Source organism: Tetrao urogallus (genome assembly GCF_951394365.1).
Source record: "Tetrao urogallus genome assembly, chromosome: 3".
In the NCBI taxonomy this organism is placed as follows: domain Eukaryota; kingdom Metazoa; phylum Chordata; class Aves; order Galliformes; family Phasianidae; genus Tetrao; species Tetrao urogallus.
In genome coordinates this window covers 48,778,926-48,792,267 of record NC_136815.1, presented here as the reverse complement: position 1 = coordinate 48,792,267, position 13,342 = coordinate 48,778,926, and the positions used below count along the sequence as shown (strand labels likewise).

General features: G+C 36.5%; 1 protein-coding gene across 1 annotated transcript in view; it reads left to right on the top strand.

Annotated features, from left to right (window-relative positions):
- LAMA1 (laminin subunit alpha 1) overlaps positions 1-13,342 on the top strand; it is a gene marked incomplete at both ends in the record, with an annotated part of 96,888 nt that overhangs the window by 29,859 nt on the left and 53,687 nt on the right. Inside the window, 9 exons of the mRNA XM_079533878.1 lie at positions 2,083-2,172; positions 2,594-2,711; positions 3,539-3,717; positions 5,187-5,292; positions 5,763-5,923; positions 9,523-9,663; positions 9,958-10,131; positions 11,368-11,469; positions 12,234-12,445. Coding sequence (XP_079390004.1) covers positions 2,083-2,172; positions 2,594-2,711; positions 3,539-3,717; positions 5,187-5,292; positions 5,763-5,923; positions 9,523-9,663; positions 9,958-10,131; positions 11,368-11,469; positions 12,234-12,445 — 1,283 coding nt within the window. The remainder of the gene's footprint in view (positions 1-2,082; positions 2,173-2,593; positions 2,712-3,538; positions 3,718-5,186; positions 5,293-5,762; positions 5,924-9,522; positions 9,664-9,957; positions 10,132-11,367; positions 11,470-12,233; positions 12,446-13,342) is intronic.

Below are 13,342 nucleotides of genomic sequence, written 5' to 3'. Positions count from 1 at the left end.
TGCATTTGTGGCTTCTCTGATCCAGGCAATCCTTGTGCAGAGATGCTGCTTCTTGCCGAACTATTATACATGCAGCAGCGTGACTGTGTGTTGAGGAGGAAACTAGGAGTGTATGGTGCTATGAAGTCTGGTTGAGTAGCTGGGTATAGAAGGTAGAAAGGAACCTGTCTCTTAGCAGACTTTGATAGGTACTTTTAGCAGGTAGCCCTGCTCTCATCTTGAGCAGAGGTGCCTGTTCAGTTGTAGCATTTCTGAAGCAAAAAAAATCTGTATGTTCTGCTCATTCCATCTGCCTCATGTGGGAGCTGCTAGCATGAGGACTGCATGCACAGAGGACTGAACAGCTGTTCCTGCTGTGCTTTACTGGACACAAGAAAACAGTTAACACAACAGCTAAACTGATGAGATGTTCCCATGGAGCAGCCTGGTAGATATTTGGATACATTAATAGTATTGTAATATCAAGAAATACACCCCAAAAAGGGATTTTTGACATGAAATCATACAAGCATGCAGTTTACATGGAGAACAAGGGTTCTGAGAATAAATATTTCCATTGCTTTCATACTGTACATTGTTGTGTAATCCAAGGCTTAGTACTAGCCTAGCCAGCATAATTTAGTGCATTTTGCATGAAAAGCTACACACCTTCATCTCCGTAAGGTGTGAGATTTATTTGGGTCGGGGTTCCCAAGTCCTGATATCTCACTCAGTGTCCCTACACTGTGCAGTCAATAACAAAAAGGTAATCACTTCCACATTTCTGCATTCCATTTCTGTTCTTTTTGAAGGCATGACATCTGGTTGTTGATACCCATTTTATCAGTGATCTCGTATATAATCAAAACTGCTGAAGCAGAACTTTTCTAAGAGTTCAACAGCAGTTTTGTTTCTGTATTTAATTTCTTTATTTATTTCTCTCTGTAGCATTTGGTTAGCATTGGTCTCTTGTTCAACTTCAAGCTGCGCACAGCTGCTGTGAGACATATACAGTATGAGTTTTAAGAAAACAAGATAAAAGGGAAGAAATGGCAATGGAGTGAGCTACTTGGTCCTCCAACTTCTCCCAGTCTGGATCTCCTTTTTTGTACATAAGGACTTAATGCTCATTAAATTATTTATGTATTGTAATCCAACACCACAACAATTAAAAAAAAAAGACTAAAATGCTAAACATCATAAAAATTTTAAAGACATTAAAAATTCAGTGTTCAGTCAAAGAGGCTAGTTTGCTCCAACTCCAAGATCCTTAAAAAAAACCAAAACAACAGTCCATGAAGTCACCAGGTCTGACCACCCAGGACCAACTCTTCATCTTGAAGCAGATGACTGTAGGGTTGTTAGGTCTGAGAGTCTTGAACTTTTTGCTTAGAAGTGTAGTCAAAAAAGTATTTCTTTTCATTCCTCTGTAGTACATACTTCCCCGGATATCAACAGGCCAACCATGTTGATACTCCAGCTGTAACTGAACCCAGATGGTCTTTCCTGCCTTTTCTTTGCCTTGCAAGTTAAATCCTTTCCTTACACATGCTGCTTTTGCTCACCACATGGTAATATAAATAGATACTATTCTACTGTATCACTGAATCTCAAGCTAAAAATTTGGATAGCATAGAACAGTGTCTCACACTAGTAGGAAGGAGTTTGTCTGGAATAAAGTGCACAAAGAGATTTTAAAGGAAGGCAGAGTTCTCATTTTAGAAAGCATACTCAGACTTCACAAACTTAAATTCAAAAATAGCAGTTGTTCCTCTTCATTGCTTTTATAAGGTGAAAAAAGGCTCTTATAAAAGCAAATTTTGGCTTAAGTCACATTCAGTGATATTTCTTGAAGCTTAGGAATTGCGTGTGCTTCTTTATACTTAAGAGTTAATCACTGCTTTGAACCACTGAGGAAAAACATAGGAAAAATATAAAAATTCGCTAAATGAAAGGCTTCTCCAGGTAAGAGAAATTCAAAGTCTCTTGTACTTTGCAAGCATTTTTCAAGTAAAAAAATAGAGGTGTGCTGTCATTTTATTATGTAGGAGGGAGAAATACGTATAAATCTATTCACCTTTTTTCTATCTTTGATTTTTGTAGTACTACTATTCAATAAAGGACATCTCTGTTGGTGGCATGTGTATTTGCTATGGACACGCTCGAAGCTGCCCCCTGGATGAAGTCACAAAGGTATTCTTTAATCTCACTGATCTATTTTCACAATATAACTAGTCCAATTTGCCTAAGGTGAATGGAAAATAGAGTCTAAAAGAGATCTTATTACATGATGCATACAAATGATTTGCTATAATTTTTTTCCTTTGCTTTGTAAGCATATCTGGGTCTCTGGTAATTCAACTTTTTTTGAAATGAACTCTTTCTCTTTGATGTTGAAATTAAATGGTTTGAGGATCTCCAGATATTGCCTGTTTTGCAACACAGGAGAGTTGCCCTTCCTTTTGTAGAAAGACTATTTTTCAGTAGTTAACATAGCATGGTTGTGGAGCATTTATCATTGCCTTATTTTGGGAGTAAAGCTGATATTAGACAGATTTTTGGGAACATTGAGAAATTATTCTTTTAAAATTATTTAAAGATTTTTTTTTCTTAGAAATTGCAGTGCCAGTGTGAGCATAACACGTGTGGCGAGAGCTGTAACAGATGCTGTCCGGGTTACCATCAAAAACCGTGGAGACCAGGAACCATTTCTGCTGGGAACAAATGTGAGAGTAAGTTTGCACAAAGATTTAGATGAATTCATTAAGAATTATATTCTTTCTGGAAGTTGCTTTCCATAGAAATCTACACTAATTCTGCAAAGCATCCAAAAATGACCTACCTTAGTCATAGCTGTTTAGATCTTTTTAAGTATTCTACCCAATACAACTGTTAGGCTCATAGACGTGTCTTGCAATAATACTTTCAAAGAGGATCAGACAAAAGAGTCTTGGAGATTTATTATACTCGTGTAAAAACTAGCAGCTTCGCATCAATCATTTTGTTAGCTAATTGAAATGCAGATTTCTTACTTGATCATAAATTTCAACAGATTAAAAAAACCCCTTTGTTCTGATAACAAATGTTTTGAAATAAATTGCCCCACTGCTTTCCATATTATTTGATGGATTGAATTAAGCTGTGCCAATGAGTGTCTCAAGGGCCAGCTAGTGCATTTTCCCTCTGCATCACTAATGCCTGGCACTAGCTGCAGACAGTTAAGAACCAAAGGACAGAATATTTAAGAGCAGTTAATAGTGATAGCGCACATCAGTATTGGCATCACTCCTCACAGGAGTGTGATTTACGGAATACTGCCAAAAGGAATGCTATTGAAGCAGTGACAGTATTTTTGAAATGTGCTTACTTGCTAAGAAACAGAATGTATTTGAGATTGCTGAAGCATACAGCATGGTTAATGGGAAGAAAATCACACTTCTGAAATGAATTTATATGCTCTCCTTCTTGCATTTCCACTTCGGAAAGCATCAATGTTGTAGGAACTGTTACACAACATAAATAATAAAAAAAAATGTATTTCTTTTCTGTTCCTTCTTAGAGTGCAACTGTCATAACAAAGCTGAGGATTGTTATTACAATCAGAGTATTGCAGATCAAAAAAGGAGCATGAATATTCATGGCCAGTACACAGGAGGTGGTGTCTGTTTAAACTGTTCTCAACATACTACTGGGATCAACTGTGAAATGTGTGCTGATGGATATTTTAGACCACAGAAAGTAAGATTTGGAAAATAACATCCTAGTGTTTTGGTTAATGATAGTGTGGTATGATATATATTTCAACTCATTGTTCATTCAAACATATATTCATTGCAGAATAACTAAAAACTGTACGTGAATTTTTTTTTATAGATTACATACCACCAAAACTTCCAGAGAAAAGCGTAAAATGCTTGTGAGGAAGTGCAGGTCTTATTGCTTTAAAAGAAGCTGTTGTAGAAGAAAAGAATAAGTAGATATGTTTTCCTAGAATGGAAATGCAATTGTGATAGGAAACCTTTTTCTCATTTGGATAAACCTCTAAAAAGTGCTAACATTAAAGATTCAGTATCTTCATAAGTGCCAAAATTGTGTCCTGTACTATAACAGCCCATTTCAACCAATGTTATAAAGAGTCCTTTCATGGTTCTAAGGTTGAACTCTGCTTCATGAAATATGATGTCAAAAATTCTTCCTCTTGATGTGTTTATTGTAGAATATGTGGTCTCTAAGCCTACTTTCTTGTTTATTGACAAGTGTGACTCTTTGGAAAAATGACCTAAGTTCCACAAAAGACATTCATTATTGTATGTCTAATGAGTAAATGTGAAGTTCCTGCAGTGTTAGAAGTCCCCACAAGAAAGAGAAACTGAATTTCTTTCCCACAGGGTCTTACTACAGAAAATTTTCACACATAAACAAAAGCCCGTGCTTTAGAAATCCAACATAAATAGATGCAGAGAGGAAGGGTGAGTCTGTGTGAATTTGATTAGGCAGCACCTACAGCCAATACAAAGAAGAATTAAACCTAAGTCTGAGATTGGCTAATTCTCTTGTTATAAGAAGCACTGAAGAAAAGTATTCAATTCCTAGCTAACAAATACATGTCCATGAGTCATTATATATTTGCTTTACATTTCAAGTACCTCAAAGGAAAATTTCAGGTTTCCCTTAAAAAAAAAAAAGGAAATCCTTGCCATAAAATTGCATTGCCTTGTAGTTCAAAGCTGTATAGATTTTGAAGTTGGTACAAATCTTCATGAGTAGATAATCTGTCTTCCCGCTGAACACAGAGCCAAGGATTTCTTCTCATTTCCTTCCTCTTTGAACTGGAGTGTCTTTGCTACAAGTGCCCATTCTTGTATCAAACATTTCCATTATCTTTGGCAAGCCATCACAGTGATTAATTGCTGTCACACTAAAAAATATTTAGACTACATGTGTCAGGCAACAACTTCCAAACATTAGTTACTCTACCTTTGACTGTGCTGTTGAAGACCAAATCGTGTTCCTATATCTAAGTTTTTTTCTTGATTGCAATCCCCTGATCTTCTGCTTGCTAAAATTACATTGAGTCCCTTGATCTGTTGCTGCATAGCAGCATTTCTGGTTTTCATTCATATTAGTTTCACAGACAAGAAACAGATGTAACATTATTTTTCCCAGTTAATAACTTGGCAATTTGACAGAGAATATTTGTTTCGTAGGTTTCTCCCTATGACGAACATCCATGCTATCCTTGTGGCTGCAATCCATTTGGGTCTCTGAGTTCTGTCTGTGTTAAAGATGAGCACCAGTCTGATTCACAGCATGGTAAGGGAGCAGAAAATGTTATTTTCTCTAAACTTCAAATTTTGCTAACGTTTCTGGGCAGTGAAGGTATGAGGGAACAGTACCTTCTTGTCAGTGGCTGCCAGTTAGGTAGCACTTCAGAACAATGGTAAATATTTAGAAAGGAGAGGTGAAGGAAATGTCAGGTTCCTGAATGTGGTCTTGTGTGGGAGATGACAAGCTCCGAGTAGGTGAAACAATGAGAAGGATTAAAATCTGACGCTGTTGCTTATGAATGCTATTATAACTGTCACAAAATGAAATAGGCTGCAGTTTCTGTGCATCTGGTACTCTAAGAACAAAAAATAGATGGTGAAGCTGACATTATGCCAAGTACCTAGGTGAAATGTACAGAGTATAATAAAAAAGGAATGCTGAGTTACTCATATGTTCTGAGACATCTTAAATCCAGCGTGCTGCCTTCTCTTAACTTTCTGTTTTTGCTCTTCAAGGGACTTGGCCAGGGCAGTGTCAATGCAGAGATGGTTACACAGGAGAAAAATGTGACCGTTGTGCATTTGGGTATCGGGGTTATCCAAACTGCTTGCGTTGCAACTGCAGCCTAATTGGTAGCATTAATGAAGATCCATGCACAGAACCTTGTCTTTGCAAAGTGAGTATTAAACTCTCATTTTTGTTTAAAAGGAAACTGTGGAATGAATTTGTAAATTCTTTTTTTTTAGCAAGAAAAACTTCTTCATTAACTAGAGACCTCACTTCTTTTATACCAAATAACTTGGTGTGACTGTACACACAACAAACTAAAACTTAAAATTACTAACTATTCTCTGTACTTAAAATATACGGTATCGTATGTTGAATAGTTTGTTATATTTTTTGAATATTCTGTATGTTTTTTTCTATAAAAATGGGCCTGACTGACATTAAAACTGAATAATAACTGCAGTTATGAGTGTAAGAAAGAATCTTAGAGGGAATGACAGTGTACCTAGCTGGGTTTGTTTTTAGCAATGAGCTAATGTTTCTCTTAAAAGCCACTAACCACATGTAAAGAATGGGTGTGTTTATAACACCTGCTTTTTGCAAAGTAACTGTGCTTTTCGGTGAAACTTTTGGAATGACTAAATTAGACATATGTATGAAATCTGATTGTATTTGATTACAGAATATAAACCATCAATAATTTTAACAAAAAAAAAAAAAAAAAAAAAAAAAAAAACAAAGCAGATTTTCCGTGACTGCTTTTATTTTTGGTAAACGTTCAGTACCCTTGAAATATCTTGCAGCTGTAGATTCTAAACTGTATTATAGAGCTCTGTATCATTATTTAAAGAAATAACACACAATTTTTTGAACCAAATGTTAGCCAGTAGTTTATATATTTGTTGCCAAGTATGACAGCAAGTAGGAGCCAAAAAATGCCATGGTTTGTTGGACAGATTTTCTGAAACTGCTTAGTTCTTTTGCATGATTTATCTAATCCAAATCATTAAATGTATAAATAACCAGAGTCCTGAAAAAAGGAATAGTTTGAACAGACAATTTAAATGAGGAAAAAAAAAGAAACAACTATTTTGCTTTCTTTTGAGCTAGAGTAACACTATTAAAGCTGTTGCAGCTTATGGGTGAACATTTTGGTATAAACTGGACAAGAAACTGTCTCCTAGCATACAGATTTTTTTTTGGCCAGATCTGAGAGTGTCTGAGAGTGACAGAGAGTGTCACTAGCTGTCAGCACAATTACATTGGAGAAGGAAGCTGTGTGCTACATATATTAAATGAAGTTGACAGAATTTCTAGTTTCTAAGCCTACGTAGGCTGTGTAAACTCAGTAACACAAGTGATTCCCTTTTACATTCTGAATATAATCGTAATATTTGATGATCATAATATTTGATTATTTGTGAAACACAGCTGTCACAGTCTAATACTCTCTGACCAAATACTTCTGGATGTTCTATGTGTAGAGGAAGAAATATTTCCTATCTAAATCAAATACTACTAATAAAAAGATATTTTATGTTACCTAAGATTTCAATTTAAAAAAATGATTCAGCAGTGTACTGAATTCACTATGCAAGGACAAAACAGCAATTGCAATACAAAGTTTAATCACAGTACAAATGTGGTTCTCATTTGGGAACTCATGTGGTCTTCATATACTCATGGTAGTATCAAAAGTCATCTTTACATACTCACAGTACTGGGTGTCCCTACCTGCTGGGAAGGAATGTGTGTTGACATCAGCTCAAGCTTGTTACTCTTTTCAAAATTCTTTTGTCAATTTTTTTTTAAGTTTGTATGTTCTGTTTTGATCTGAGCACCGTATTCACTACCCTCCCACTACCCAGCTCTTGAGGTCTAGCCATCGAATAAGGTTCTTAGTATTCATTAGGAAATAAGAAGTCATTTCATCCAAGCAAAGTTACAGAGACAAAAGGAACGTGCGATCCCAGTGTACCGTGAAAAAAGAAATAAAGAAGTTGGAAAAAACCACACAGTTATTGTTTCTGTAAAAATCCAATATTCCAAAAGCCCATTGTTTCAGGATAATCTCAGATTTCCCTTTATATGGTACTTTTCCTATATTTATGTATTGTTGGGGATCTGTTAGGCCAGGGCTTGAGCTGGTGATGGAACACCTGGTGAAGGGGTTGTTTGTCCAGGGGGCACAGGCACATTTTTTGCACCTTTGCTTTCCATGTGCACAAAAGGAGTGGATCCCGGGCCGAGCCATGCTTGGCTTATATATGGGCAGCCATTGAAGAGGGAGCAGCAATTGGACTTAGGCTGCTTTTTGAAAGAGAGTGGTGCATGGTCAGAGAGCCCCTTGGGCCTGCTCACAAATACTTTACCTGCTATCATCAAGAACCTGTCAGAAAAGTATTTTGCTTCTTTGTGAGCAGAATAAATATTAACAAATTAAAAAGCAATCATCCTCCTCCTTTGAACGAAAGCTAGAGAAATTGCCTAGCTTTTTCATGTGGTTTGTAGAACTGATCTGTTGTTTTGCTTATAAAAGTTCATAACCTACCAGCTTAGAGAGAGGCCTTACGTAAACTTGATATGCCAAATGCTGGTCCTCAAGAGTAAACTGTTGGTAGTGTTGCTACTAAAGGGCTCAGATTTTTCTCTGGCAATCCAGAAAGTCATTCAGTGAAACCAAATTTAATGTAAGTCTGGAACTGGGAGTGGCTCTTCTGATTGAACTGGAGGCTGCTTTTCAGGGTGCAATTTGGTCCACAGGCTTCACATTTCAAATTGCACTGCAGAGCTCATACAGGCTTTCTTGAAAGAGTAATACAGATATGCAGGACACTGTATGCCCCGCAGTCTTGGTGTCATCATCACATGTAGCAGGGATCTTTTTGAGGTTCTCTGTAGGCTGAGATAGAACAGTGATGTCTTGTTCTGATAAAAAGCACGGTCAGGGACAAGGGTAGTGGAAAAGTGTTTTGCATCTTACTGTATAGAGGTACCCACTGAAATCTACTTGCCGAATTTGATGGTGATTTACTCAATGTTTTTTATACTTGTTTCTCAGAAACTTTTGTTTAAACTGTTCCAATAAGTAGCTGCATAACATCTGTACAGATTTAACAAGGAAAAATATTGAGTATCCTGCTTTGGGTGTTTTTTTGCTTTTTTTTTTTTTTTTTTTTTTTTTTAACCCCTATAAATGGTATTTTGAAAGAGGTATGTAGCATGCTGTCGTAAAGTGCCCACTTTGCACAGTAATGAAGCATCAGGCCAGTGTTAGGAACTAAAGGTGTTGATATGTGATATTCCTCTAGGAATAGGTGGCAGTGGAGTGGTGGGATGGTTGTGGGATGCAAGTGTGAATGACTGTTTGAGGAACTGTTGCCTTGAAACTGGCTGTGGTGGCCTTAAGAGGCAAGCTGTGCTGTAGGTACACTTAATTTCTTCAGAGTAAGCTAGAAATCCATTCTACTTGAGAAACATACAGACAAACTGACAGAAGACTTTCAAACCCTACCTGTGTGCTGAAGTTTCACTATAACAGAACTGTTATCAGGGTATATTTAAATTTTGATGAACTAGCAAATTCTGATAACTCTCTCCAATCAGTTTTAATTTTAAGTTTTGAATCTTGTTCAATAAGCCTGTTGTGCTGAAATCTGTGTTCTTTTATAACGTTCTTAATGCTGTTATACCTAAATCCCATGTAAACCACTGTAATTGTTACCATAATAATGCTGATGTGAAACAATTGTTATATGCCATTCACAGGAAAATGTAGAAGGTGAAAACTGTGACCTCTGTAAACCAGGATTCTACAACCTCCAAGAGAGAAATCCTCAAGGCTGCACAGAATGCTTCTGTTTTGGGGTTTCTGATGTCTGTGACAGCCTAACATGGCCCATCAGTCAGGTATTATATGTTACATTAGTGACCTAATATTCTTTCCTCAGGCAGCTGCAACATGTACTGTATTTCTCTTTGACGTGCACCTGAGCTAACTCTAAATTCTGGCACGTATATCCTTACAGAGAAATGGATTTTCAACATCATTTGACAGCTCTGAGGTAGTCAGTATGCCATTTCATTGCAAGCTTTAGCTGCTGGCTTGCATTAACACCAGAAGCATAGTTAATGAAAGTCTGATGGATTCTGTAGTTCACATGAATATCTGTGGATGGGTTTTGTGACTACTTTCTCTTGCAGATTTCAGACATGGCTGGATGGTTTATTACTGATCTGTATAACGCAAAGGGTGTGCAACCTCAGCGAGGCCAATTTGATGGTCCCCGTCAAATAAGCATCAACAACACTGATGCTGTGAAAATTCTGAAACATACTTACTACTGGTCAGCACCTGAACCATATCTAGGAAATAAAGTGAGTTCTTGCTTGGAGTCAAAACTATTAATTTCCCTACATTAATTATACTATATTGCTCTCAAAACACTGTACGTAAGCAGTAGCTAATCAAAATGTTTACTTACTGAGATGTTAATATACCAAAAATTCATCTCTGTGTCCCTGTACTTTTTCTCTTGCATCTTTCATGTATAGCATAAAGCATTGTCTTTCAATTTGATGCTGTATTTCTATGCACTGAAACCTTCAGAACTGCTGTGTATGTTCTTTGGTTAGCTCATGAAAAGTAATAAAAATATGAATATAGTTGAAATATATTTATAACTTCTATAATTAAAAAGTACAAATAAAAGCCAAGTTTACCAGACTTCTCAACCTGTCTCTGTTCCTCAAATCATAATATTCCTGGCTAAGTATAGTGCAGAATCCCCCTCTTGCTCTTTGAGCTCACCCCACACCACTTTGTTCTCAGCTTATCTTTGACTAGACAATATATTCTCTTTTTCTTGATCGTTACTAACTTTCTTGCTCACATTCCCTATACTCGTGACTCCTGTCTCAAAGCAAGTGCCCTTCACCATCTTTATGGCCTTTTGATGGACTCTCACCATTATTTCCACATCTGTACTGTACTGACAAGCCCAAAAATGGATGAAGAACTTCATGTGTGATTTCACTAGTGCTGAGTGTAGAGGTGACCTCACTTCTTCAATTATTTTCAGTACAATCTCTTTGCTCATGCACATTTATTTGAACAGACAAAATGAATGCAAGTCTAATAAGTATAACTTTAAGGAGTAGTTTTTCACAGGAGAATGTTCACTCAAATTCTTATTTGATGTACCTTTAATGTAGGTCAAACTGCTAAAACTCTTTCACTTACTTTGAGTCAGCAGCAGATGTGGAGTTATGGAGCATGAAGGTGGAATATGGAATGTGAATAACTCCAGCATGCTTTGCCCTTTGGCTAGGACAGTAGCATAAACCTCTGCTGTTGAAAGACCTGTAGGTGTATTGCTGAAACTTATCTAAATCTTCTGTAGAGCCTTCGGCTGACTTTCCCCACTGGAACAGCAGGAACAAGCCAGCACTTGTCCCTATGCTTATAGGCACAGCCTGTTAATTTTTCCTTGGAAAGTAGTGTTTGCGAGCCAATCTGTTCTTTTATTCTGGGGCAAATACACTGGACTTTCTCATTTCTCTTTGTGTTGATTGGAGGTTGTGTTGTTAAGGCTTTCTTTTTTATTATTTCAGCTCACAGCTTTTGGTGGGGATTTGAAGTATACCGTGTCTTACGACATTCCGATGGACAGTATGGACAGTGATATAGTATCTAGCGTGGATGTCATCATTAAGGTGGATGGTTTTCAGCTGGCTACTACTCAAACATTATTAGAAATCCATGAATAGGTTAAAAAAAAAAAAAAAAAGGAACATAAAATAGTATTTATGTAACAGTAATTTTTAATTCCTCCCTAGATCTAATTTTTAAATCATGTTTTGAAAGTCACTATGAAGATTTTCTTGCTACTCAGTTCTCTCCTATTCTGCTTTGTTTCTCTGAAGGTGTAGGCAGATAATTCTATTCTTATTTTTAGAAAATAAATACCTAAATCTTAACCTTGCTAAAAACAGGAGGTGGTAATTGCTAAATGAGCAACATTCTGTTTAAAAGGCAACTACAATAAACTGGATTAATTTATGTTTATGAAACAGATGAATATTTGTTCTGTTTGTTTACTTTTCTGTAGTTATGTTGCAGTTAAAAGCTAAGGCTCCATATGAAGTTCAGGCACCTCTGAAAAAGCTTTATTTTGTCATATGTGCTTATTAATAGAGCAAAGCAGAAAAAAAATTTGTTTTGTAGAGTTTGATTTTTAATTTATCTCTTTTTCTAAAAGAAAATCAAGTGTCTCTGAAGCCTCTGAACCAAAAGAGAATGGGATTGTAATCTTCCTGAATCTATGGAAAATACAGACATTTTATTTTTAATTTCTTTTTTTTTTAAAGAAATCTTGCTGCTTTTCTACATTATCTGGATGTGCATCTGACACTAAACGTAACAGCTAAATGAGATTTCCATATAGATACGAAAAACATTTTCTGTATTTCACTTTCAGGGCAACGGTCAGATTTTGAGCACAAGAGCAGCGGGTTTGTCATTACAGCCCTATGAGGAGTACTCTAATTCAGTGAGATTGGTATCAGACAATTTTATAGATTTCAATACAAAAAAAGCCATAGACCGAGAAAGGCTGATGACTGTTCTGGTAAATGTGACCCATCTTCTGATCAGGGCCAACTACAACATTGCCAAAAAAGCTGTGTACAGGTAAGGGACAGAAAATACTAAAATTAATCTATATACTCATGTTATTTTCGTGCATGTGTAGAACTGCTTGTGGTTCTTGTAGTTTTGCATTAACAATTTCTAGAAGAAAACATCCTCCATTGAATTTTTTTTAAGACTAGTGTTGTCCACATTCATGTGGAATGTGCAGAAAAGGGCATGCGGTTGTTTTAGGGATATGTAAAGCAGAATCATTGTTTTCTGCCTTAAAGGAATATTCCCTAAAGCCTTATTACAATGGCAGCTTTGTTAGAGAGAAATACCTCCTAAACTCTCAGAAGTGTGCTTATTTTGGTATGTTGCAAGTTAATCCGTCACTGATGATTGAGAACCGACCAATAAAGAAGCTGGCTGTAATTTCTTTTAATATCTGTTTGTAGATGTTCTGATGGTCATTTCTAAGGGAATGCTTAATAGGAAAATTGGTCTGGGCTGGTTTACCTTATCATTTCATAGTCTGAAGTCAGCATTAGCAGTATCTTATCAGTTCTTGCAGATCTCTCTTACCTGTTCTCCAAATTATACAGGAACAGAATGGTACTGGTCTCAAGGGAATCAGTTCCAGTGCTTCATCACTTATTTATTTCCCTTAGCCTTACCAGTAGCCTTTCTTCCTCATTCTCTAAATTGGTAGCATTTACCTTCGACATCATTATACCTGATAGCTAAGCATGAAGAAAATTCACTTTGTGCCCTTGGGGAGTGATTATATTTATGTCTTTAGGGATAGTGTGTTCAACTTTCTGGAATGTTTGTAAAGATTCACTTAAATCATTTTACTGGTTACTGAGAAAATTTTCTCTACTGCAAAATGTTTTTGTTTGTACTATTAGGGAGGTTTTGCCTTGTTTTGTAGTATACGCCAGCAGTGAACCGATG